At 36.0% G+C, this 26,083-nt stretch overlaps 6 protein-coding genes across 7 annotated transcripts; 3 read left to right on the top strand and 3 right to left on the bottom strand.

The window, feature by feature from the left end:
• Window positions 1-204: 204 nt before the first annotated feature.
• On the bottom strand, window positions 205-1,339 carry LOC9330159. The gene is made up of 5 exons (XM_002891368.2): window positions 1,116-1,339; window positions 956-1,024; window positions 796-871; window positions 638-702; window positions 205-529 (listed from the first exon to the last, which is right to left on the bottom strand). The coding sequence occupies exons 1-5, from the start codon at window positions 1,281-1,283 to the stop codon at window positions 452-454; spliced, it is 456 nt and encodes a 151-aa protein (XP_002891414.1). The 5' UTR covers window positions 1,284-1,339; the 3' UTR covers window positions 205-451.
• A 126-nt stretch (window positions 1,340-1,465) lies between these two features.
• On the top strand, window positions 1,466-3,357 carry LOC9327476 (signal recognition particle 19 kDa protein). 2 transcript variants are annotated; one of them, XM_002894051.2, is made up of 4 exons: window positions 1,466-1,589; window positions 1,828-2,004; window positions 2,091-2,190; window positions 3,059-3,357. In XM_002894051.2, exons 2-4 carry the CDS (start codon window positions 1,828-1,830, stop codon window positions 3,217-3,219), a joined length of 438 nt encoding a protein of 145 aa, XP_002894097.1. In that variant the 5' UTR covers window positions 1,466-1,589; the 3' UTR covers window positions 3,220-3,357. The 2 variants fall into 2 exon arrangements, with proteins under 2 accessions (XP_002894097.1, XP_020868397.1); XM_021012738.1 differs by lacking the exon at window positions 1,466-1,589 and adding an exon at window positions 1,599-1,696.
• Window positions 3,358-3,427: 70 nt separating this feature from the next.
• LOC9327475 (dolichol-phosphate mannosyltransferase subunit 3) lies at window positions 3,428-5,399 on the bottom strand. The gene is made up of 4 exons (XM_002891367.2): window positions 5,235-5,399; window positions 3,927-4,033; window positions 3,721-3,828; window positions 3,428-3,592 (listed from the first exon to the last, which is right to left on the bottom strand). The coding sequence occupies exons 2-4, from the start codon at window positions 4,026-4,028 to the stop codon at window positions 3,533-3,535; spliced, it is 270 nt and encodes an 89-aa protein (XP_002891413.1). The 5' UTR covers window positions 4,029-4,033; window positions 5,235-5,399; the 3' UTR covers window positions 3,428-3,532.
• An 8,351-nt stretch (window positions 5,400-13,750) lies between these two features.
• On the bottom strand, window positions 13,751-15,015 carry LOC9330158 (1-Cys peroxiredoxin PER1). The gene is made up of 4 exons (XM_021012730.1): window positions 14,716-15,015; window positions 14,495-14,643; window positions 14,257-14,385; window positions 13,751-14,191 (listed from the first exon to the last, which is right to left on the bottom strand). Exons 1-4 carry the CDS (start codon window positions 14,831-14,833, stop codon window positions 13,937-13,939), a joined length of 651 nt encoding a protein of 216 aa, XP_020868389.1. The 5' UTR covers window positions 14,834-15,015; the 3' UTR covers window positions 13,751-13,936.
• Window positions 15,016-15,240: 225 nt separating this feature from the next.
• LOC110224916 (serine/threonine-protein phosphatase 7 long form homolog) lies at window positions 15,241-22,046 on the top strand. The gene is made up of 12 exons (XM_021012706.1): window positions 15,241-15,495; window positions 15,835-15,942; window positions 16,020-16,777; window positions 16,867-16,954; window positions 17,298-17,732; window positions 17,809-17,959; window positions 18,240-18,838; window positions 18,965-19,492; window positions 19,680-19,814; window positions 20,014-20,121; window positions 20,199-21,503; window positions 21,795-22,046. Exons 1-11 carry the CDS (start codon window positions 15,256-15,258, stop codon window positions 21,468-21,470), a joined length of 4,422 nt encoding a protein of 1,473 aa, XP_020868365.1. The 5' UTR covers window positions 15,241-15,255; the 3' UTR covers window positions 21,471-21,503; window positions 21,795-22,046.
• A 406-nt stretch (window positions 22,047-22,452) lies between these two features.
• On the top strand, window positions 22,453-26,046 carry LOC9327473. Its single transcript, XM_021012712.1, has 7 exons — window positions 22,453-22,697; window positions 23,110-23,250; window positions 23,331-23,404; window positions 23,502-23,960; window positions 24,181-24,696; window positions 24,777-24,989; window positions 25,068-26,046. Exons 2-7 carry the CDS (start codon window positions 23,163-23,165, stop codon window positions 25,659-25,661), a joined length of 1,944 nt encoding a protein of 647 aa, XP_020868371.1. The 5' UTR covers window positions 22,453-22,697; window positions 23,110-23,162; the 3' UTR covers window positions 25,662-26,046.
• The last annotated feature ends 37 nt before the right edge of the window (window positions 26,047-26,083 follow it).

Below are 26,083 nucleotides of genomic sequence, written 5' to 3'. Positions count from 1 at the left end.
TTCAATATACTCACACATCTGTATATAGATGTAAAGGAGAATGGTTTCATTTCATCATAGTTTCACACTTTGGTATGTCCTAAGGATATGCCTTTTTACCGAACAAAAGATCAACCATTCAAACAATGTACCACCACATGGTCCACATCTATTGAGCTTCCAAATTGGGTGAAGAAATCACGCGATATTGACAAGGAGAGGAAGAAAACAAGCACATTTTGGAACTCATGAAAAAAGGAACAAACTCTTTAAACATTCACATCGACCATTGCAGGTGAATGGAACTACTAAATGGGGAGACGATACAATGCTAAGAAAACTTATCGGAAACCAAAAAAGGTGATCATTCATGCCACTTGATCAATATACGTTAGAATCATTCACAAATTTCCACATATAAAAATGGTAGGACACAAAGAGGAGAAACAACCTCAAGAAACAGGTAAATTGGTTATGTTGCTCTTACAGGTTTTGACATTGTGTAACCAAGATCAATCAGCTTTCTGATCAACACTTTCTCAGCTTTTGCCTACACAACAACAACACAAACAAGAAAATCAAAATGAGTACAATACCGAAACAAAGCTTGTTACTTTCCCATTTTTATAAGACAAAAGCAAAAGACTAAAGAAAGAACCTCAAGCAATGGATTGTTTTTAGGGATGTTACAAGCCAGGATTATATTGAGACCAGTCTTCAACACTAGAACACACAAACGACCAGAGAATTTATAACTGTATCATCAAAAAAAGAGAAGGATTTGAAATTGCAAGATTGTTATAATCAGATTCTAACCTAATCTACGCGCAATGCCAGATCCAGTGTTATCAGATGTTCCACCAAGTACTGAAGTAACACTCACTGTATTACTCTGCCATAGAAACAAAAATACCAATTTAAAGTTTAAACACAGAAACCCTAAAAATTGCAGCTTTAGAATTTCACTGGAACTCACCGGTCGTGTTGAAGCGGCTGCGTACAAACTCCCAAATTTAGCGGAATTGCAACCGACCCATACGTAAATCTACAGTTCGATTTCAATTTTTAGTTCCGATGACGATCGAAGAAATTGAGAATTAGGTTAAAAGGATCAAGCTAAGTTTATTGGCGGGAACCTGTTTCGCGAGACGGATGATCTGGAACTGGATAGTGACATCATCGAAAACTTCAGTGAAGCACAAGACTTTTACACCGTCTCCGTCTACTTCGCCGGAATCTCCGATTTGGTCGGCGATGTTCACCTGAGCAACGGATCGAAGAACTTGGTCGTATTCAGTCTCCATTGTCTCTGAAGTCCGAGAAAAGTCAGGTCCTCCTCCTTTGGCTCTCCTTCTTATGAGAGAACAAACGAATCAAAAATCAATTTCAGTTTTTCATATCCGGTTTAATCTGGTTAGTTACGGTTTACTCCGGGTTAATCCGGTTCAAGTTTTTAGATGACGGTATAAAGCAAGTCAAGTAAAAATCTCAATTGCGAAATTCCTCTTTGTCCGTCGTTCGTTGCTCTATTCCGGCGATACGTGTGTCTCTGATCCGAGCAATCTCACTCCAATAGCTTGATTTTCTGAATTTTCCGAATCTGATCTCTGGTTCGGTTCTCTTCTCTCTGTGTTATCTTCCTTCTTGCGCATGTATACGATTTGGGGTCTCTCCGTCTCTATGCTTGAGAATTCCCTGCAAATCGAAACAGATCTGTGTAATTTTATGAGTTTAATCGCGTATTAGTTCGTTGGGCTCAGATTTTTTTGTTGTTTTTATCCAATTGTTACGTTTTCTGTTGTGATTTCATTAAGAGTTGCATTAATCTGTTTGGTTCTTGATCTGTAGATGGATAGTGGAACCGTCAACATCAAGAAATGGGTAGTGATATATCCAGTTTATATTAACTCAAAGAAAACTGTAGCTGAGGGAAGAAGAATCAGTGTGAGTAAATCATGTGAGAACCCGAATTGCATTGAGATTAGTGATTGTTGCAAGCATTTGAAACTCCCTAGTGCCGTCGAGGTAATCCTTCTTCATCTAATTGGGTTTACTTACGGGAGTATGTGATTTCTTTAAACACAGTCTTTGATTTGAGTTTTTTTTTTTAGATTGACAAAGCATACCCGCGCGATTTCATGCAAGTAGGGAGAGTGAGGGTGCAATTGAAAAGGGAAGATGGGACTTTACTCAATCCATCCATTACTTCAAGTAAGACCTCGCTTCTGTAATCGTGATTCTATATCCGCTCGCTGTTAAACATTTTTGTCTTTTGTCTTTTCTTATAGTGTTATCCTAGTGTGATCACTTAGATTGAGCTAGAAAATGGAATCTGCTTTATTTACTTTACTTACTCTTGTTGTGTTGTTAAGATCTCTCCTTGTTACCCATGTGTGGATGTGTTCAACCTTGCTACGAATTGTTGCCTGATACAAACCTGCTTGTTATCAAAACCCTGGTCTCTGATGTTAACGTTCTGCTTTGTTTTATCCCATATCAACCTGATCCAAACTTTTTTCATAGATAATTTGTCATTTATATCATCACCAATTTCAAACTTTGATCTGGAGGTTTTAAGAGTGGTTCCAGGGATCCCTACATTTTTCATTTATGGTCAGCATTAGGTCGATCTTATGGATATGGAACTTACTGCAGCAATTATCTGAGTCTTTAGATGTTTATGTTTGTTATGATAGTGTTACCGGAATTTCACCTTATGTTTCTGATTTTTTTCTTCGCAAATTCTTTATCAATTCATGTTGCTATTTCTTGAATTTCTTTTGTTTTTTGTTGCATATGATTACATCAGGCTCAGATGGAGAAATAACTTATATAGAACTTGTTTGTTTCAAGCACTTTTTGGCCAATTGCAAGACTTCAGATGTGTTTGTATTTGCATATGCGTATGCATTGATACTGTTGCATGTAAATAGCTAGACCTTAACACACAGAAATATATGAATATACATTTGGCTTGCTGCTTTACATGATTTGCACGAAAAGACTCCACCTGTGAGAACACTGCAAGTTGTTTGCTACAGACATATGATGTGCTCCTTGTGTTGATGTATATTTGCAGGGAAGCATCTGCTGCAGAAAATTGCAGAGTTGGTACCAAGACATCCAGAGAGAGTGAAGAAGCAGGAAGCTCAGAAAGCGAAGAAGCAGGAACCTCAGGCCACAACTTCAACCTCTGGAACTTCTTCAAAGTCAGGCAAAGGTGGCAAGAAGAAGAGATAAACTAGCCCTCTCTGTCTCACATTTATTTTTCTCCTCGCATCAGATTTTTTGGCTTTTAATCTCTTTAACTTACTGAGAAGAACACAAAGGTGTTTGCTGCTTAGTCTCTTTCACTCGTAAGCTATTTTATTTTCATCATTCTGCTTGCTTTTTTTGGCATCATCCATTGACATTAGGCAAAAAAGAATGACTAAAAAAATAAAAAAAGTTTTACTTCAGAAACACTGTTTAATATAAAACATCCAAACAGTACATTTAAGGTTTGTCAAAAACAAAAACTATTTCTGATTGTTGGTCATTAAAAGCATTTGTGTCAATTCGATCCAACATCTACCCCTTTGTGCTTGAAGAAGTCCTTGGCCTCTGCAATATCCTGCAACCAAAGAAAAATAGACAAAAGACACTAAATTAGCAAAAGATTAAAGGAAGTCAACAATAAATAACACTGGACTCTAAGAACAAGACCAAATATGGCAAACAATGAGTTTGTCTCAAAAGTACCTTTTGCAACAGAACTGCTTCTTGGGGACAGGTAGGAAATTGCATTAGTCCGATTCCAACCATTAATAGACCATAGCATCCAAGGGATACTACAAAGTAGATCGGTAGCTGTAAGACAGACCAACAACATTAACAAATCAGAACACAATCCCAATTTCAAAATAGCAAGAAACCAAAAAAAGAGGACAAAACTGTTTGTTACTCACCAACCATGTATGGCTTCGAGGAATAATTGCAGCCTGCAAAAGACCAATCCAGAAGGCAGAGATTGCCACCAGCAGGCTCAAGATCTTTACTATATGCTTCATTTGTCCTTCAAATTAAAAAATTATGTAAAATAGTTTTTAAGTATAGCAGCGAAAAGAAATGCAGAATCCTCCTAGAAGTCGTAGAGCATGTAAAACAAAATCACTCAGCGAGCCTACTAAAAAGAAGTAAGCAGTAATACAATGAACTATTCACAATTTCGTAGTTATCATGATCAAACACATAATCCTCAAGAGCAGAATATTAGATCACAAAAATTGATCACAAACTCAGACCATATAAAAGATGTCAATAATAGCAATCAGTTGTTACTAGATGGTGAATGACTTTATGGTTCCTTAGTGTGTAATGTTCACTAACACATAGACATCCGCATAATTTCCAAACATCACAGGAAAACAAATTGGCAAACTAGAGTTAGCACAGTCTGAACAGCTCAGGAACCCAGTTTATACAACTCAAACCATCATACTATATCCAGCGATCAATTTGTACTTCTACGACACTGACCACTGACTGGGATAAACAAAATAAGACTTCCCCGGTTTAAGGAACATCACACACAAAATGATTAGAGAAATCTGAATCCTAAGAAATATGACTAAGAAATTGAAAATCATCCGACTCAGAAATATTGTAACATCATAAACACAACTTCCAATTTCTGAGATGATAAGCTCCTATCAGAACCGATACAAAATTAATGACTTCCCAAAGTTCGTAAGACTCAAACTTCAAGAACTCAAAGTCTCAAACCAAAGTAACCTTAATCCTAAGAACTGTGTTAGCTTCCAGGAATTCAAATTCCCTAATGCTGATCATGTAACAATTACAGGAACCAAAGCAATTGCACAAAATTTCCCTTACATTCAGACAAAGAAGCATTTAGAAAACCAGAATTCTAAAGAACCTAGGCTGCTTAAAACCGAAAGCATCTAAATCGAACCATGTAACAAAAGAACAGGATTCCAATTTCATATTGCTAGAAACGTATCTCTATGAATTTTTCATGTGGTTCCTTGAAACTACATTGTTCCATCTCCGAAAACCAATATCATGATTCATGCACTAGCACAAGATTTTCCAAGAATCATCTGGAAGCCTAGTACTAAATTAGCTACAAGCTACATCAATAGAAATTCCCAACAAACCGATCCGAGAGGAGATGTTGCTCTGAAGTGAAACCAGATTTAGCGTAAATCGATCCAACAAACACAAAATAACGAGGAGGAATCGAAAATACTCACTATTTGATCGACGAGATCGCAATTGGTTGATCGATAGAATCAATTATAGAAGATCGATCGGGGCGTGGAGGACGCAAGGTCGCAAGTACTCGCCGTCGACGACGATGAATCGACGATTTTAACACCGGCGAATATTGGAAACTCGTGAATATACGAATATAATTTAATACACTTAAACGATGTCGTATAATCCCCACTTCTATTCTTCCGGTCTAAATATGGTTCCGATTGGTAACAACCGGTATAGCGGCGGAATTGCGTTTTCGAATGCAATTATGCAAAACACTAGATTTTACCCCGCGGATCGATTTTTTAACTAAAAAATTAAATTTTAAATTGTATTTTTAATATTATTTATTTTGTTAAGTGTTTGAAATTGTATAATTGTATTTTAAATGTTAATTTTAAGATTTTATCCGTGATATTAATACTGTCCCGTATTAATATCGATCCAAACTCGTCCCACTATATAACTCTGTTCCGTGAAATTAAACATCATTTTGTTATTTTTAATAATATTTTATTACCGCGGATCGATTTTTTAACTAAAAAAATTAAATTTTAAATTGTATTTTTTAATATTATTTATTTTGTTGAGTGTTTAAGATTGTATAATTGTATTTTTATTGTTAATTTTAAGATTTCATCTGTGATATTAATACCGCCCCGTATTAATATCGATCCAAATCCGTCCCACTATATAACTCCGTCCCGTGAAATTAAACATCATTTTGTTATTTTTAATAATATTTTATTTAATAGACATATAATTCGAGTCAATTTAAAAGTTTGATTTTATATATATTTTTAAAAATTTTAGATAATAATAATTAATTCTATATAATAATTTCTAAATTAATTGCGTATGACTGACGGTTAAGATTCAAGATTAAAAACCGGATTAAGATTTGAATGGCCACGATTAAATGTAGGGATTGTTGAGATCTTTTAAGGAAATCGAATTGAATATGGATGTAATTGTGGTAAGGATTAGTTATGCTTAATATATTAGGTTAAGATTTTTGGAAACGATTTTTTATGTTAATATCTTTGATTTAATTTTGAAAATCTAAATAATAATGTCAATGGCATTTGATCGTAAATAAGTTGGAACTCCAGGATTTATTTTATAAATGACTCTAAAATGTATATATAGATTTGCCAATAAAAAAAAACTGTATAATCACATTAGAAAACGCAAAAGTAAAAATTTATTATGCTAATAAGTATATTTTTTATTTGCATAATAAATATTTTTTATTTTATTTATATATAATTAGTAAATTAAAAAGTAAAAAAAATTTACTATAAAACTTATACCATTTTTGAATAATATTTAAAAATTTCACAACTTTTTAATAATTTTAAATATTTACTAGGGGAGGTCCCCGCGCCCAGCGCGGGGTTGTATGTTGATTAAGACCAGAATTAATAATTAATATTTAGGGTTATCAAGTTAGGGATATTTATTGAATTAATTTTGTCAAGAGTCTAATTTTTATAACGACATTAATATAGAATTATGGTAAAACGCTATAACTTTTGATATATATTATTAGTAATCAACAATTAATAGTGTTTTTGAATCACAAACAATTATTAGTGTTTATATCTTGATATATATAATAGAATTAAATATAAAAAATCTATATATTTAAACCAACAATATATTAGCAACGCCCCGACCGCCACTGTCCATGGGTTCCCACGTCCAGTCTCGGTCTTTAGGCTCATCTTCTTTGTTTTGTCGTACTCTTGATTTTATGACATATTCATGCTTACTCGTTTCTTTCATATTAGCAACGCACCGACCGCCACTGTCCGTGGGCTCCCCACGTCCAGTTTCGGTCTTTAGGCCCATCTTCTTTGTTTTGTCGTACTCTTGATTTTATGACATATTCATGCTTACTCGTTTCTTTCATATTTGTAATGCCACGACCGCCACTGTCTGTGGGTTCCCACGTCCAGTTTCGTTCTTTGAGCACATCTTCTTGGTTTTGTAGTATTCTTGGTTTTATGACATATTCACGCTTCCCCGTTTCTTTCATATTTGTAACGCTCCGACCGCCACTGTCCGTGGGTTCCCCACGTCCAGTTTCGGACTTTAATTTGGGCCCATCTTCCTGGTTTTTGTTGTATTCTTGATTTTATGACATATTCATGCTTTTAGATTGTATGTCACTGGAGTTTTTCGTAGTTGGAAACAAATAATTGAAAAATATAATCTCTTACCATATCTCTTACCTATCAAGTAAGTCATCTTGCTCTTTGAAGTAGTTATGTACGTAAAATTTCAATGGTATAGAAACAGGCATCTCCTTTGTATATATCGTGTCATATTTATCGTCCCTATTGTAATATCTTTGTCTCTACCTTCGCCATTGGTCGCTGCGTAACCCTTCAGTTGATCTCTTGTTTATAAAACCCATATAAAAAGTTGTAAGAGAAATATCATTTTCTTAACTGTATCGTATATGTATTTGTAGTATATTGATCTGAGATTGCAAAGATGTATGCCTATCAAGAAGCTCTTAGCAAAGTAAACACTGAAGATAGGTACTAAAAATGAGAGGGTTACAGAGAGCAAGTATCTATCCCTTAGAAACCACTATGTGCAACTGAGAATAATTCATATATGTACATACATACACATGTATACAACGTATTGAAGCTTTTAAATTTAAATATCGAATGCTACAAAACTGGAAAATTGCTTGTGGAGAAAGCAATATGAACATGGCCACATATATAACAAATAACCGATTATGCTTGTTGTAGATCATTCTCTTTCAAACCAAAAGTTTTACCTAAACAACATATCAAGTGACTCACAAGAGATACATAAGAGCCATATCCTAAAAATATCCGGCAAAGCAAAAACGCTCCAGGTTCGAGAAGGAAGTCATTGGAAAATTTGAGTATATACCAAACTGGAGAGTAATTCGGCTACAAAGAGAGATGTGTTGGCTTTGAAGAAAAAGCTATGTGATGCTCTACCTTTTATTTATGAATTTTATGCTATGAATATATGTTTTTGTTAGGGTTCAACTTCAGTCTCCGGATTAGAGACTTATATTCATCCGACAAACAATTCGATGTCACAATTAACGCTACAAAATTGGTGGGTTCTCTCTATTAACAAACAAAAAAAAATTATGGGGTATATATATTTTTTTTGTTTTGTTAGATCCATACGACGAAGAACATGACGAAGAACACCAAAAATTCTCATCAATCCGGTACGTTTGATCTTATTTTTATTAGTTTAACAATTACGGTTATGTCCGAATCTGAAATAACCATGGCTCCAGACTCCTTCACACCATGGCCACATATCACCGGAGTGGAGACGATTTCAAATTCGGAGCTTCTCTTCGCATATAAAATCATACATATGGTCTCTTTGTTTCGGGTTCCCTCTACAATAATTAGTACATATTTCAAAACTGAGCTACAAAAGAGCACATTGGATTTTGGTAAACATCAAGATTGCTTCCTACCTTCCAAGAAACATGATAGACTAATTCACATCCAAGACCAAACATTAGCCACATAAAGCCTGAATCAAATTAAACGATCTTAGGATGCTCTTCATAATCCGTAAGTTAAAGAGACTTGCATTAATATTGCAAATTAGACTCTAGAGGTCCACAATGGTTAATCAGAGTGTATCAAAGACGACGAACAAAGCATGAATTAGAATAGCAGCAGAGGAAGCACACAAATATTCAATAAACGTAATCAATCACTGAGAATAGCATGGACCCAACTTTTGAAAGATTCATAAAAAAGGAAGATTTTTCCTATGCAACAATATTCAAACAATGAGAAGATCAATGATTGATGACTAACCATACAACCGAAGCAAAGCCATAAACAGAAACGAAAGTACTAAAGCGCCACAACAGCAGTGATACGACATTTGTTTCCTCGCACTGGAAACAATGACGTGCTTCCATAAATCCAATCTAGTTTTTATGGAAAACAAACCTGCATTCATAATAAACACTACTATTAATTATTATTTTTTATGCAAGAATTAAATGGCAGTATAAAAAATTCAATGGTTAGTACCGAAAAAAAAAGCAAGGATTAGTTATGATATCAAATCAAAATTAAATATCAAGCAAGGTATTTACATAAAATTAAGGCAGTGGAGGATCTAAGAATTTTTTTTTTGACAATATCTACAACTAAACAAAGAAAATTTATATATTTTTAAAACAGAATCATTATTTGTTTTTTGGTAAGATTAAAACCGAATCATTATCATATTAGTAAAATTATCATTTATTTATTATTATCCACGTTAATTTAAAAGTTTAAGAGAATATCTGCTTTTTTCTCATAAAAGGATGGAATAATAACATAACTCTTTTAGATTTATAACTATATTTGACATTATCATATTAAATCTATTAAGATAAATATATTTCTTTTTGAAAAATATAAATAAAATGATAATATAATTATTATAGATTTACAATTATATTATTATCCATGTCAAAATTTTAAAACATTTTACTTTTTTCTCACATAGGAAGATAGAACAATAACGTAACAGTTTAAGATTTACAACATAAAAATAATATCAGAATTGGAACGCCAAATCATAATCAACACAATTAACACAACTCTAATGGGAAATTAGAGTTATCTTGTGATTAAAATACTAAACAAACAAAACTAACCGAAACAAAACAAAAGTCTTCCTTTCAAAATCATTAACGTGACGGATTGCTGACTGATTAAGTTGAAGTTTTAGGCATTTAAAGATCTAGAAAGATGATTACGGTTAAACATTTTTATTTATTTTAAACAACGTTTGAATGTTGACAAAAAAAGAAGAAGAGAGTGTTGGGACCATCGGGAGAGACAACGTTGAGCAGCTGCGAAAGAAGCCAACGTTGTCTATTATGTTCCTCACAGTGTTTGATTTGACTTTTGATGACATTACACTCCTGTCCACTTGTTGTCTCGAAAGTTCATGCAATGGAAAATTATTAAACAAAACAATTTACTTTTATGTATAAATCCTAGGGAAGAACCGATCAAGCTAAGATCAATGGTTGTGGTTTTAGTACCGTATACTTCTCAAATATACCCGTTGAATAACGGAAATCCGCAAGACGGGGAGGAGACGAAGTCACCCTAGCTGGCAAAGGAGCTAACCCAGCTCCTTTGGTCTTATTTATGGTCATATGTATTTAGCAAAATATGGTATACAAATCGAACCAATCAACAACAAAACCTGGTTTTAAATTGTTGTATATTTCTCAAAAGTCAAAACCCATAATAACCAATGGAACAGAAGAAGCTAATGCAGAGCATACTTACGCTTGGAGTAAAGAGTGATGCAAGCTTCCATTGGCACACCCGAAAACGCATCAGAGCATGGAAAGAAACCTAAAAACCAATAAATTAAACAATAATTAAATCTTAGTGCATGGAAAACGAATCCTATACATACCAAAGTCCGAATCTCAGTGCCTTAGAATGACCTCGATACCAAAAACTTTAAGTTACTACTTCCATATATGTAATATTTTAGTTTGGGGAGAGAGATTGGCAACGAAGAGTAATTCCTGAATTTAACAGACAAGTTTGTTATCCCTAATCTAAAGAGAGGAATACTTAAATTGTATTAACGACAAAAATTAGCCTCCTCTGAAGATTCATCCCTGAAATAAGTCATCTTTCTGACTTTGTGGCAACTGTGTTATCAAAAGTTGAGTGTTTCTTCTGAAAAAGACATATTTGAAAATAATAAGAACATGTACCTCAACAAAATCGGGAGGTACCTCATCTTTTTACAACAAAAAGAAACATACCAAACCATCGATGATTACCTTCTCAAAAGTTGAAACCAAACTTTTTGATTATAAAAATTGATTAGTGGTGAAAATAGTAAAACCATAAATACAAAAAAAAAAAAAAAATCAAATTTGTACATATAAACTATAAGATCACCTGTTTATTCATTGAATTAGGTCCAAATTTTCCATACACCAGTTCACATCGTCCCCTCCATACATCCACCCTACAATAAAAAGAAAAATTAAAATTAGGTAGAAGCAAAAAAAAGTTTGAAAAAAAAGAACAAAAAAAAACAAGGGTTAGTTATGATCTGAAATTGAATACCATGAGCAAGGTATTTATATTGAATAGGAGGCGGTGCATGATTTAGGGTTTCTAAATTTTTCGACGATAAATACAAAAAAAGAAAAGAAAATTTACATATTTTAATAAGCAAATCACTATCATAATAATAAATATTTGTAAAACTGCCATTTATTCATTGTTATCCATGTTTATTTAAAATAATATTTACTTTTTTCCGTAAAAATATGGAATAATAACAACTATTTTAGATTTACTACTATATCTGATACTATCTTATAAAATATATTAAAATTTAATGGAAAATTCCTTTCTGTTTCAAAAATAAGGCGGAACAATAATATAATTTTTGATTTACAATAGATAGACATGCATGGTATCCATATGCGTCATGTCACGCTGATCCATATTTTTTTCCAAAACTCGATCTAATTGCTATTATGTGCAAAAATCACCGCCGTTCACGTTCATGTTCACGTTAGCACTCCATACCTTAATTCACATGTAAACCTCTCTGCCTATCTCTGACTTCAGCTCTCTCATCTTCGAGTCTCCCCAAGAAAGTTTTGACACCACACCAACATTTCATTCGTCAAAATTAAATCGAGTTTGCACAAGGTTACAACCGATTAATAGGTGGTCTTCTACCTTCTATTTACGATTTTATGCTATGAATATATGTTTTTGTCAAGGTTCAAGTCAATCTCCGGATTAGAGACTTATAATCATCCGACGAACAATACGATGGCGTGATAACCGTTTCTAAATTGGTGGGTTCTCTTTCATTGATCTACATATTATTTTTTTTGTTCGTTTTTTTTTCCAAATATTTAGATTGAAACGACGACGAACACGACGATCATACCAAAAATTTCATCTATTCCGGTACGTTTGATCTTTATTTTAATTAGTTTAACAATTAATAGCCGTTTACGATTAATTTCGGATATCTAAATCTTATTAATTTGAGTAAGGTTAGAATAGTATTCTTTTATGTTTATATTAATGCTCCGATTAATAATTTTCGGATATTTGACATTATCATCTTAAATATATCAATATTATAATAAATATTTTCCTTTTCCGATTTTTTTTTTTTTTGGTATAATTCCTTTTCCGATAAATTATGAAACAGATATGTTTACACAAAAGGTAAAAAAGAAAAAGAAAAAAAAAAAAAAAAAAAAAACCCATCAACCGTCTCCATTCACACGTTTCTTCATTATGATCACGAATTCACGTTCATGGAAGCTTCATCATACATTAACACTTACAAGTTTCTTCGTCGAGTTTTTATCCAAGGTTTCTTCGTCAACTCTGTATCCAAGGTAATAAATATTTGTTCTTTTCATTGGTTAGAATTATAGGGTGCAGGATAGTATTGACGTCTTAAAGACATAACATGGGCAAGATACTATGAGAAGCTTGACTATTCTGCTTCGACAGATCAATATGTGAAATTCTATCATACATTAACACTTACAAGTTTTTTCGTCGAGTTTTTATCCAAGGTTTCTTCGTCAACTCTGTATCCAAGGTAATAAATATTTGTTCTTTTCATTGGTTAGAATTATAGGGTGCAGGATAGTATTAACGTCTTAAAGACATAACATGGGCAAGATACTATGAGAAGCTTGACTATTCTGCTTCGACAGATCAACAGGTGAAATTCTATCACTAAATTATTAGATCTCTGTTATTGCTATGAATATATGCTTTATGTTAGGATTTCAAGTTTTGCCTTCGTTCAGAAGAATTATATTCACACGACGAAGAACACGATGAATTCAATTAAAGCTTCCTAACTGGTACTTCGTTGTTCCCTTTTTTTTTTGGTTAATTATCATATTTATTGTTTCCGAAATTATTTTTTCCTGGTTAATTCCGAAATTCAATTTAATTTTTCCAAAATTAATTAGATTTCATTAAGGATAATTAAGTAATTACGTAAAATCAATGACTCAACAAGAGCCGAGAGTCCGACACGTCAGCAAAAACACTTCTCAAATATTGTTATATATAGATATATTTTCATTATCAAATATTACTTAAAATTTATTAAAAATGTTAAATATAAGTATATATTAATAATATAATATTCTGTCTTTATTATTATGCGATTTTTCATTGCGACTATACAATGTTATCAATCGGAACCCATGTCTTTTAGCCCAGCTTTTAATTCATACTCTATCGGTCTGATGCGATTTCATATCGGTTTGACGCGGTTTTTGTGTCCCTTTTATCTCTTTGAAGTTCACTTTTTGGATATTAGCATTTTCATAAGCTCAATTCGGTTTTCAAAAATATTGTCATTTACATTCGATTCGGTTTCAATTCTTGATCAAAATTGAAGATTGGAACATTCGCTTCGATTCCAATCCACCACTAAAACGTATTGCTAAACCATTTTATATAAAACAAACTACTTCTTAGTATAATACAAAACCTTACACCTAGTGCAACACATCATCAATCATCATACGTTACAAAACGTAATTATTTTCGTCAACACGTAAACAACTAATATATATCATACAGTACTCGTATTACGTTTTATATTAGGCTTTTGTTTTTATCTTTCAAGAGACCTGAGTGTGACGCAGATAGCCTTTCTTTGACGGAAGATCGGCGGTCTTGAAACCCTGGGGAAACATCTTTTTGGCTTCTTCGTCAGACACGGCAGGCGAAATCACAACCGGTTCATCCGGTTTCCAGTTAACCGGAGTGGCGATCTTGTTATTGTGCTTGGACGCCATCAACAACGAGTCTAAAGCCCTCAATACTTCGTCCATGTTACGTCCCGTGGTCGACGGATACAAGAAGCTCAACTTTATCTATATATCACAAATCCAAAATTAACCAATAAAATCATACATGGAATAAAATATGAAATTATTACCTTGCTATCAGGACCAACAATATGAAGGGCACGAGACGGTCCATTCTCGATTGGATCAATCATGTTAAGCTGAGGAATGATCTCTTTGTTCGGGTCAGCGATTATAGGGTACTTCACCTTGCTTCCGTGCTATATCCATACATATGTAACAAATTAATCAAAAGCAAAATATGATCTCTAGCTAGATCAAAGATTAATAGGTTTTGTATGCATGCATGAGAGATTTATTAAGGTATACCGTAAAAGCTTCGATGTCTTTGATCCAGTCTTTGTGTGACTGTACATCGTCACAAGACAACCCAAGGAGCTTCACGCCTCTCTTATCGAACTCATGAGCGTATTTCGCCATCGCACCAAGCTCCGTGGTGCATACCGGTGTGAAATCCCCTGTGTGTCCATCGACAAAAATTAAGAAAATAAACTAGAATGTAACAAAAGTCATAATAATAAACTATATACCGGGATGAGAGAAGAGGACGGTCCAAGAATCGGCAAAGTAGTCATGAAGCTTGAACGTGCCATTTGTCGTCTCCACTTCTAGGTTCGGTACCGTGTCTCCTAGTGTGATCCCTGGCATCTTATCTTTCTATTCTTATTATATAAAACAACCTTATAGTGTATCGATGTGATGTGAATATGGATGTAGTAGTAGCTGAAGTTGCGCCGAGGATCGGTTAAATAGAGATCGCAAGCTGGTTAGGTTCGTAGAACAAAGTCAGAAAAAGAGAGAGAGAGACTTGATGATGTTCAAATTGAGGTGCATGCAAAAGAGTATCGCGTGGCGTTCGTACGAATTGGGTTCACGCCACGTGTCTTTGTATAATCCTCAAAGTTCAAATAAAATAACTTTTGTTTCGAGAAAAAACTTCAAAGCTAAGGCGACGCACGATGTCTAGAGACTCAAGGTGTTTGTATTTTTTTACTTGTGTATAATCGACAAAATCTTGCGTTTACACTCAAAACGCTGTCGTATATAATTTTTAATTGGGCCTAGACTATATGGTTAAACGGCGTCGTTACTCAAAAAGATTAGTTCTTCGGACAGACCTAGGAGGATCAGAAGTTCTTAAACGAAACGAAGAAGCCGAAAACTTCTGTCGGATCTGGAAGCTCTCTCTTTGTCTCGTTTCCTTCATCTCTCCCGCTTTACGCTTCTCTTGCTTACTATTCTTTTTCTTCCTCTGGTTTCATTCAAACGTCTCTTTTTTGGTTTTTGTTGATCACGGACGCTTTTCTTTGGTACGTTCTCTGATTCTAATCACCCACACACTTGGTGCCTTTGTCGAAGTTTGGATTGGTTCAATCTCTTTTGTCGTTTCTTGTTTCTTGTTTTAGTTCTTCGTGTCTGTGTATACGAGTAATTAGCTTGATCTTTCTGGGGTATAATTTGTCTTTCGTACCAGTTTAGGGTTTGTTGTCTTCAAATTAGGAATCTTTAATTCTCAGTTTTCAGTTATATTCCCAGAATTAGAAGTTTTCATTTTGAACTTTTTGTTACTCATAATTCGAGAAATTTTCGATTATTGTTTAGTATATTCACTGATCATTGTGTTTATTGTCTTATGATATATTATGTAGATGGAGGTGCAAAGTCTATTAAACTTTGATTTGGATCCTGGTCCAGTTGATCAATCTATATTGGTGTGGCAACATGAGCATAGATCAGCTGCTATATGGGAAGATGAGGTGTGTACTAAAGTTTGTCATTTATCTTGGTTCTTGTTTTGCTTCCGGTGTTTTAACTATTTTCGTTATACTTTCAGGTTCCTCCCCGTGAACTGACATGTCGGCACAAATTATTGGGGATGCGAGATTGGCCTCTGGATCCTCTTGTGTGTCAAAAGTTGATAGAGTTTGGACTATATGGAGTGTATAAGGTTGCCTTTATACAACTTGATTATGCTCTGATAACAGCTCTGGTTGAGAGATGGAGACCCGAAACGCATACTTTTCATCTTCCCGCTGGAGAGATCACAGTGACTTTACAAGATGTGAATATATTGTTGGGTCTCCGTGTGGATGGACCTGCAGTAACTGGTAGTACAAAATACAACTGGGCTGATTTATGTGAGGACTTACTAGGTCAGAGGCCAGGTCCCAAGGATTTACATGGTTCTCATGTGTCCTTAGCATGGCTGCGTGAGAATTTTCGGAATTTACCTGCTGACCCTGATGAAGCTACGTTGAAGTGTCACACTAGGGCTTTTGTATTGGCTTTGATGAGTGGTTTCCTTTACGGAGATAAGTCTAAACATGATGTGGCTTTGACGTTTCTCCCTTTGCTAAGGGACTTTGATGAAGTGGCTAAACTTAGCTGGGGTAGTGCTACCTTAGCACTTCTCTACAGAGAGTTGTGCCGGGCAAGTAAGAGGACTGTTTCTACCATTTGTGGCCCTCTTGTTCTGCTGCAGTTATGGGCATGGGAACGACTGCATGTTGGTCGTCCAGGAAGACTTAAAGATGTTGGTGCTTCTTATATGGATGGCATAGATGGTCCTTTACCAGATCCATTAGGCTGTAGGTAAATTGATATTTATAGTATTCCGTTCAGTTTGTTCTTACAAGTGTAATTTCAAATATGGTTTACTTATGAAACTGCTTGAAAGCTAGGTGGAGGGCTTCTCTGAGTCATAAAGAGAATCCTCGTGGAGGACTGGACTTTTACAGGGACCAATTTGACCAGCAGAAAGATGAGCAGGTATAAAACTATGGCTTAGATGACCGAGCTTTGATAGTTGAGTTTAGGAAAGTAAAAGAAAAATCACAGACAACTCCTAATTTTGACGAACTAAGCTTTTGTTGGGACTTAATCTTTTTAGTAATGGAAACTTATTTTGTAAATCTAACACTTATAATGAAAAATTAATCTCTTTAGCACGTTAAGCTAAAATGGTATTGTTATACTAGTTTCCATAAGTTAGGTAGATGTAAGGCAAACTTCTTTATTTTCCCGTAGTCCCCTAATAAGATTTTATCAAAAGATCGCTGGTACGGTGGTTAATGTAAATGAGTTGGGATTTTCTTTTATGATTTGGATGTAGGTCATATGGCAGCCTTATACTCCACATCTTCTAGCAAAGCTTCCTCTTATATGTCTTAGTGGTCAGAACATATGGCGAACCATTGCACCCTTGATTTGTTTTGATGTTGTTGAGTGGCATCGTCCTGATCGAGTACTTAGACAGTTTGGTCTTCACCAAACAATACCAGCACCTTGTGATAATGAAAAAGCTCTTCATGCTATTGACAAAAGAGGCAAATCAGAATATGACTGGTCAGCACGTCATAGTCGACATATTGAATTGTGGGAGGCTCGTGAGTCATCTGTTGTTTCCGGTGAGCCAGAGTGTAGCCCAATGGACTATAATGATCCTTATATGGAGTGGTACCGCAGAATTACTAGAAGAATTATTAGTCCTATGAACGAGAGGCGCCCTGGGCAATTTCTACCCACTGGTTTTGCTTTCCAAGTACTTGTAAGTTTATGATCAACATCATAACTCTATGGATTTTCAACTTACTTAAACTTTACTATCCAATATAAAATTACAGGTTCAGAGGGTTGCTGCCATTCATGCTCGATCTAAGGCTTCACTTGAGGAGGAACTTACTGTTGACACTGCGAGGCAAACATTACAAGATATCGTTGATATGTGTGCAGGCGCCCTTCAACTCAATGCGCCTTTAGGCTCATTAACGAATGGTAGAATTTCCATACAAATTATCAGAATAATTTTAGGCTACAATTTCTTTTCTTGGTGATTTTTCTACTTAAACTTTCAGTGGATTGGTGATGTATTAGATTGTAACCAATAGAAAGAAGGACTAGATAATAGTAGATCAAATGTTCCTTTCTCCTTAGATGGTATTTCATGATATGGATATCCCAGTTAATTATATCTGCAGATCATGTTACATGTTCATGTCCTTAACAAGTTTTGTCGAGACTTATCTTTTTGACGTACTTAATTCCTTTTTTATAGGCTCTGTTACTCAAGCTCCAACTCCAGAACCATTTTTGATGTTACCTCAACCTATGCCTACAATAATACCCCAAAAGCCTGGAGAAATGGTATGTGTACCTTTGAATGAAATGGGAATAGATGATGGTCTCTCAGCGGAACCTTTGGAAATGATGTCGCCTGTTCAGGATACAGGATGTGAGCAGTCCTTTCCATCAGTTTCCCAGAAACCTCTTTTCTGGCCGTCAGGAGGGAAGCTTACTTTCAGTTGGATTTGTGATGTAATGTTGGGGTTTGATTGGTCGTCGAGGAATCTCTCACCTTGTGAATTTTCAAGTGTTCTGCCTTTTAATGTCTTGGATGAGCTGGTTCTCTCTGCTTCCAAAATCCTGAAGAAAGAGCCAAACTGCGTTAGGATAGAGAGTGACAAAGCAAAGGTCGTTGTGGTTGGAGATCTACATGGGCAGCTACATGATTTGTTGTTCCTTTTGCAGGATGCAGGATTCCCAAATGGTGATGCAGGACTCCCAAATGGTGATCAGTTCTATGTGTTCAATGGGAATTATGTAAACAAAGGAGCGTGGGGTTTAGAAACCTTCTTGCTTCTATTATCATGGAAGGTAATCTTATTATCCTTTAATTCGTGTCTGAAGAGCATAAGATGCAGAGACATAATCTGCTATTATTCAGCTAGATTAGGCATGCCACAACACATTTTAATAGTAGGTGCTTCATCTTTTTGCTAGGTGTTACTACCTGAAAGAGTATATCTTCTACGTGGCAGTCATGAGAGCGAGAGTTGTACATCACTGTATGGATTTAAAAATGAAGTATTAACCAAGTATGGTGATAAAGGAGCAGCTGTCTACAAGAAGTGCTTGGAATGCTTTCAGTTACTCCCTTTGGCTTCTGTGATTGCTGGAAAGGTATTTACAGCTCATGGAGGTCTTTTTCGTGATGCATCAAGATTTCTCTCGGACAAGCAAGAACGAAGCAGAAAACGCAAGCGAACTCAGAAAAAGCAAGCAGATAATTGTGTCCTTGAGACTGATAATAGATCCGAGTCCTTGCCTCTTGGCTCGTTGAAGGATTTATCCAAAGTGAAAAGACGTGTTATAGATCCTCCCGCTGAAGGTTTAAATTTGATTCCTGGTGACATTCTTTGGTCAGATCCATCGAAAGACCCCGGCCTCTTTCTTAACAAAGAGAGAGGTATCGGTTTGTTGTGGGGTCCTGATTGCACCGCAAAGTTCCTACAAGACAATGATTTAAAGGTTAGATTGATCAGTTTCGTGATGATAAATTCTCAAAAAGATCACCTAGAAGCATTGAGAATTTGATAGAAGATTTGAGCGCGCAATCAACCAAATGCATTAGGATACAATATCGTTCTTCTTTGTATATCTGTGAGGTATGTCTGTTACTCCTTCAGCTTCATGATGTTATATCTTTGTATGGCAGTGGATCATCAGAGGGAAGGGAGCCCCTGACGAAAGGGCAAAACGAGATGACCTTGCACCAATGAATGGAGGATATGCAAAAGACCATGAAGGGCTTATAACTTTGTTCAGTGCTCCTGATCATCCTCAGTTTCAGGTATGCTCTATTGGATATATGTATTGGCTATCTTCACTTCCTCCTGTAGTAAGCTCTTGCGATTCAACAAAAATGGTTATTCGCTTGGCTATCTTCATATTAATTTTATATTCTCGCTGGCATTTATCATATCTTGTAGATGTTGTAACTTGTGTTTGACCCTCAACACAAACCTGAGTACCTGTTGTCTCATATGCAGGATACTGAGGAGAGACACACCAACAAAGCAGCCTACATAATTTTACAAATCCCTGAATGTGAGGAGCTTAAATTTCAACCGCTTGAAGCAGTATCTCCGAGACCAAAGGTAGTACTACAGTTAATTATGAGAGTCCTAATTTTAATATCTTTTAGTTTATTCTTGATATGCTCTGATATCTGCAGGCTGAGGCGTACTACGACTTTAGACGCCTAATTCATTCACCCAGTAATTTAGTACACAAAATTACGAATTCTGTTGATTCACCATCCTCAGTGCCTGATGACAAAGATAGTTTAATATCTTCTGAAAATGTGGAGTATAAGTCCATGGATCTCTCTGAACAGATGGAAGTTGATGAAAAAGATGATGTTTATTCCAAGTGCTCAGAATCTGGAACTGAGGAAGTTACATCTTTTGGAACTCTAGGCTCTAGTGATAAAGATATGGTTGATTCTTCCGAGAAGACTGAAAATGGTTCCAAAGTAGCTGACCATTCCGAAACTGCAGAGATTAGTAAAGATTTATCTGATACAGTTGGAAAATCGGAATCTTGCAGCAAAACAAGAGGTACATCTGAAGCGATCGGAAGTGATGCAAAGCTAGTATCTAGTACCCCTAAAGCTACTGATCTGGAACCGCAGCCAGCTTGTGATCTGTATGTGCCTGATTCTGGAAAATCCATAGAATCTCCGGCAGAAAAAGCTGCAGACATTGAACCAATGGCAGTTGATGAAATTGCTGGTGAGTCTGAATCCAGAATTGGAGAAGAAAGTGGCGAAGAAGCTTCTAACATTACTAAGATTTCAGAAGAGAAAGCAGAAGAAGAAAGAAAAAGTGACTCTCTTGAGGCGTCAAATAATGTAATAAGTAAAGACAAGGCTACTGATGCCAAACCAAGAGTAGCTTACTGTAGCACCACTGGTGATGCTGGAGTGGAATTAGAAATTACTTATGATGAGAAACTGGATAGTGCAGCTACTGAGATCATAGGGAGTGGTACAGCCGAATTTACAGCAGACAGAAACAGAGACATAGCCTCTGATGGTGCTGAGAAAATTGAACTCAATTATTCAGAGCCTGATATGGATGATTCTACCATGAAGTTGAGACATACGACTATCTGTGCTCCTGATTCTGATCGGGAGACTGTAAATGGTGGGGTATGCTCTGACGGTACCAGTTTATCCAAATGTCTAACAAGCAAGCCAGTGGTGGCTCATGAAAAGTTTACAAATATTACGAAACCTTCTCATAATAAGGATTATGGAGAGTCTGCAGATAAGCCAGAGAGAGTAATCAAACTGGTTACCTATTCTAAGCGTAAGTCATCTGACAAAAAACACACTATTGATTCTAATGAAAATCCCCTACAGAAGGTCAATGATTCTGTCGATTCTAAGACCAAGGGTTCGTTTGATAAGTCACACTCAGTTCCAAGAGATATGGACTCATGAAATCTCGTTCCACTGGTCTTCTTTCCAACTGAGGTAATTTTAAACTTATAAGCTATTACAAACACCCTTAGCCTCACTAGTCACACCAATTGTTTTTTTTTTTTTTTGGCAATGTTTCCATTCCGTTTATAACACGGTTTTAATGTCTGTTTTTCAACTTTTGTGGTTCAATAGATTTGATTTTGAGAGTTCTGTGGTTAGTTAATTCTGGTTTTACAAGTTGTGCGGCATTTCGTTTCCAAAGCACGCATCGCATATGATTGATACACAGAACCAAACTCTTTTATCTCACACTTCTGAGTTATCTCTTTATTGATCTTGCAGATGATGAAAAGCTAAATCGCTGCTTTTGGATGTTTCCTCAAAGCCAATGTACAGTGGTCATAATAGCCTAGCTGGTTCAAATCCATTTTAACCGAATCCGGTTTACTAATTTAAGCTTAGTGCTTTAATTAGTTGGTAGAGAGGTGGTGTAAACCTTATTCTCCTTTTCTTGAATTTTACTTTTCTCAATCAAAGTTTCTGTAGTTCAGTTTAGTGGGACTTTTGTAAAAAAAATTTAAAAGTATTAAGAAATAAGTCGTCTTTCACCATAGAAAAGTAAAAATTGTAAACATAACTATAACTCTAATAAATCTCTAATGCAATTAGAGGTAAATAACCAGGAGTTGTTTCCTAGTGGTAAAGGGTCTCCAGCTGGGGGTACCGTTACTTGTGTTCGATTTCTGGCCATTGCAGAATTCACCTGGTGGGTGCAGGCTTTTATGACTACGTCAGCTCCGCTTGGACACGACGTTAGTCGGGTCACTTCGGTGGGACCGGACACCTGGTTATAAAAAAAAAAATTGGAGGTAAATTACAAAGAAGAGCAAATTCGTGGTTTGGGTCAAACGAAAAGGGTATAATCGACTTTTCAAGAAGATAAGTCAATAACTAGATTCACCCGTTGAAAACGCAGCGTTTTTGCATCAAAGCTAAAGAATCTGCCTTTGCGCGTCTTCAGGTTTTCTTCGTTTTTTTTTGGTCGAAATTCGTCGAATCTCCTTCTTCTCCCTCTCTCTCTCTCTCCAACCCCTCTTCTCAATCTAGGGTTAGGGTTTCGATTCTGCAGAGGGTTTTTTTTCCGACTTATGTTGCTGAGCCCTCTTTTCATAAGCCTTGTTCTCTCTTCTTCTTAATTCGAAGAACTTCATAGGCTTAGCATGTCGTGATTATCCCAAATTTCTGGTAAATTTGATTTCTGCTAACTGCTACTCTTCATTTCATTTTGAATTCGTCTTTGCGTTCGAATTATTTCAAGCAATTAGCTTCATCTTCGTGTAAATTTCAATGTTTTAGGATTTGATTTGGTATCATAAGGAACATGTTTTTTCTCGTGATTTTGCATCTTCGGTCAAGTTTTTCTGGGTTGGTTTCATGTCTCCTTTATTCGCTTCACGTGAATTTGAGTGTTGGTTCAATTGGGAAGTTTTTGTATTGCAAAAGAATCTCTGAATTTTTTATTTTTCTGATATAACTTTCCAAGGTGATTAATCTTTGAGTCCTAGTGTTGTAGCTAAGTTGTTTAAGTTTGACCTTATTTCTTCAAATCAATTGCCACAAATTCTCATGTTCTTTCTTTTTTCTTTGTTAATTTCAGGTGTTTATTCAAACTCCATTGACACAATCATTTTCTTTGATAAGTTAAACGCAATGTATACCTCAGAGGGAGCCCCTGATTTTGTTGTTGACCAGGGCATGTATTACCCCGTTGATGCCAGTTATGGCTATTACTGTACAGGTAATCATAACTTGGATTTGTTGTATGAATCATCCTCTCGGCCTAAAGGCGACAAGTTCCCTAATTTTCTTAAGTTTCAGTTTATGAGTCACCCGGTGATTGGGAGAACCATCAGATGTTTTTTGGTGTAGATGGTTCTGAAGTCCAATATACGGTACTAATATCAGACATAAAGACTTCTCATTTATAATTGATTTGTTATTATACATTTTGTGTGTGGTGACATGGTATTCATTTTTTTGTTTCTCCAGGGTGGGCAGAATGAAAATTCTCCCTATATATGCTATACACCTAGTTATGGATATGCACAGTCTCCTTACAATCCATTCAATCCTTACATACCTGGCGCTGCAATAGGCGTTGATTCTCCTTTTGTTGGTCCTCAACAATTTTACTCTATTCCTCCTTTCCAGAGTGTTGCAACGTCACCTACGTTTGTTCCATATGCAATTCAAACTGATATTGCCTCGAATAGCTCAACAAACTCTTTGGTAGAGACTGTTTCAGCTAATAGGGATCGATCCGATGGGAGAGGGTCCAGGCAGAGAAACGGCACCGCTACTGGTGGGCTTCAAAGGAATGCTCCAAAACTTTCTGCAGTGAACTCTTCGGGCAAGATCTCTGAGAAACCAAGGCCTAACTCTGGACAAAGTAGACAGCCAGAAATGGACAAGAGTGATTCTACTGCGTCATCAGGACAAGCTCTCCAGGTATAATTTCGTAGAAATAATTTCTGGATTTACTTTATTTTGGATATTAATAATAGGAGGTTGATGAATTAGAAAAAATTTAGCGGAATGATTGTGATTCTATTTCAAACATGATATACTTACTTGTGTAGTTCTAGCCTTCTAGGAGTAGTTTGTTGATCACTACAGCCACAGATATCATTCTGATTTTGACTCTGGACTTGTGTAATCATCATTGCAGGGAAGAGCTACTTCCGTTAGTAGTACTCGACCTGTTGATGTTGTTTCTAGTAGCAGAGTATCGTCTTTTGGGCAATTAGACATTGCTCCACCTGAACTTAATGGTTTTTCAAAAATTACAACAAACAATAACAATCTTCGGCCCAAGCTGTATGGTGGCCATGCAAATATAATTCCTGATACAGTCCGTGAACAAAATCGAGGTCGGAGATCGAGAGCATTGGGAAACCAACTTATTGTTAAAGCTTATACAACAAAAGCTGGAAATGCTGATGCCGAAGGAAATATTGTGATCAATCCTTCTCAGTATAACAAAGAGGATCTCCGAATCGATTACAGCAATGCCAAGTTTTTTGTGATTAAATCATATAGTGAAGATGACGTTCACAAGAGCATCAAATACAATGTTTGGTCATCAACTTTGCATGGGAACAAGAAATTGCAGAGTGCATATGAAGATGCTCAGAGAATAGCCACTGAGAAGTCTTGTGAATGCCCGATATTCTTGTTCTTTTCTGTGAGTTTTTTCCTTCTCTCTTCTTACATGCTAGGTTGTTTGTGTTAAGCTTATTCTGATGCAGTTCTTTTTCTTTTTAGGTCAATGCTAGTGGTTTGTTCTGTGGCATGGCTGAGATGACTGGTCCAGTTTCTTTTGATAAAGACATGGATTTTTGGCAGCAAGACAAATGGAGTGGAAGTTTTCCCGTCAAATGGCACATCATAAAAGATGTTCCCAATAGCTATTTCAGGCACATCATACTACAGAACAATGAGAATAAGCCAGTCACCAACAGTCGAGACACACAAGAGGTTAATTTTCCTAACTAGCGCACGCTTTGAAGATTCTCACATTCAGGGAATTTGCTAATATATTGTTTTCTTCTGCAGATAATGCTGAAACAAGGTCTGGAAGTGCTAAAAATATTTAAAGATCATATGGAAAGGACTTCATTACTAGATGATTTTGTCTATTACGAAAGCCGACAGAGAGTCATGCAGGATGAGCGAACCAGGCTGCCGTACAGGACCTTTCTTAGCCCTTTACCATTACCCAGACCAGATCCCTCTGATAGAAACAATAAAATCCCCTTGGAAGCCTTCAAGAGACCTTCAGTGAGCTCTGCAAAAACCGAGGAGGTTCGTTCAAAGTCAGATGGGAATGAGGAGACCACTGTTAAGGAAGGCAATGAAGAAGATACTTCGTCCATTCAGAAGAAGATCAGCTCTCTCACCATTGACCCGAGTGGTACAGACTCTGACCCGACCACTGTTTCTCACCTGAACCAGAAGAGTCAAGCCAAGTCTAAACTGACCTCCTCAGGCTCTCTCAAGAAGACAGACCCCTCTGAAGTGTTTGATGCTTCTCTCTCTGATGAAAATGACACTGTCAAAGTAGGATCATTGCCCATAAAAGTTACCGGGTCTCCTGCAATCTTAACAGTCGGTACTATTCCTCTGGACCCCAAGTCACTTCAGAAGTAAAACACCCCGGGTTTGGTCTATAATCTGATTCCTTATGTCTCAAAAGTCTAAAGTTAATCCTGCTTCATCATACAAGCCAATGTGGTATGAAGAGAGGGTTCTGTTTGTATAGATGAGTCTTGACTGGTGACTTGATAATCCGTGATTCGATCAAACGCCAAAAAGAGAATTGTTGCGGTTTGCGGTTAGTGGTTGCGTTTCGGTTATTTGGGATGTGGCCTGAGAGAGCTGTTACTTTTGAGTATTCTGATCCATATGCTGTCACTTACTGAGTGTGTTTTTTTTTTTCCCTTTCTTACTGTCAAATTCTCAATTTTACTTGTATGTCTTTGTTTGTTTGTTCCTCCCAACTCAAAGAGTTTCAAATTGAATGTTAAGTTTTTCATTTTTTCTTCCTAATGACAATTTTTATATCAGTATCA

The sequence above is a fragment of the Arabidopsis lyrata genome, assembly GCF_000004255.2.
Source record: "Arabidopsis lyrata subsp. lyrata unplaced genomic scaffold ARALYscaffold_1, whole genome shotgun sequence".
Classification (NCBI taxonomy): domain Eukaryota; kingdom Viridiplantae; phylum Streptophyta; class Magnoliopsida; order Brassicales; family Brassicaceae; genus Arabidopsis; species Arabidopsis lyrata.
Note: the sequence above shows the minus strand (reverse complement) of the source record. Positions and strands in the feature narration are given on the sequence as shown.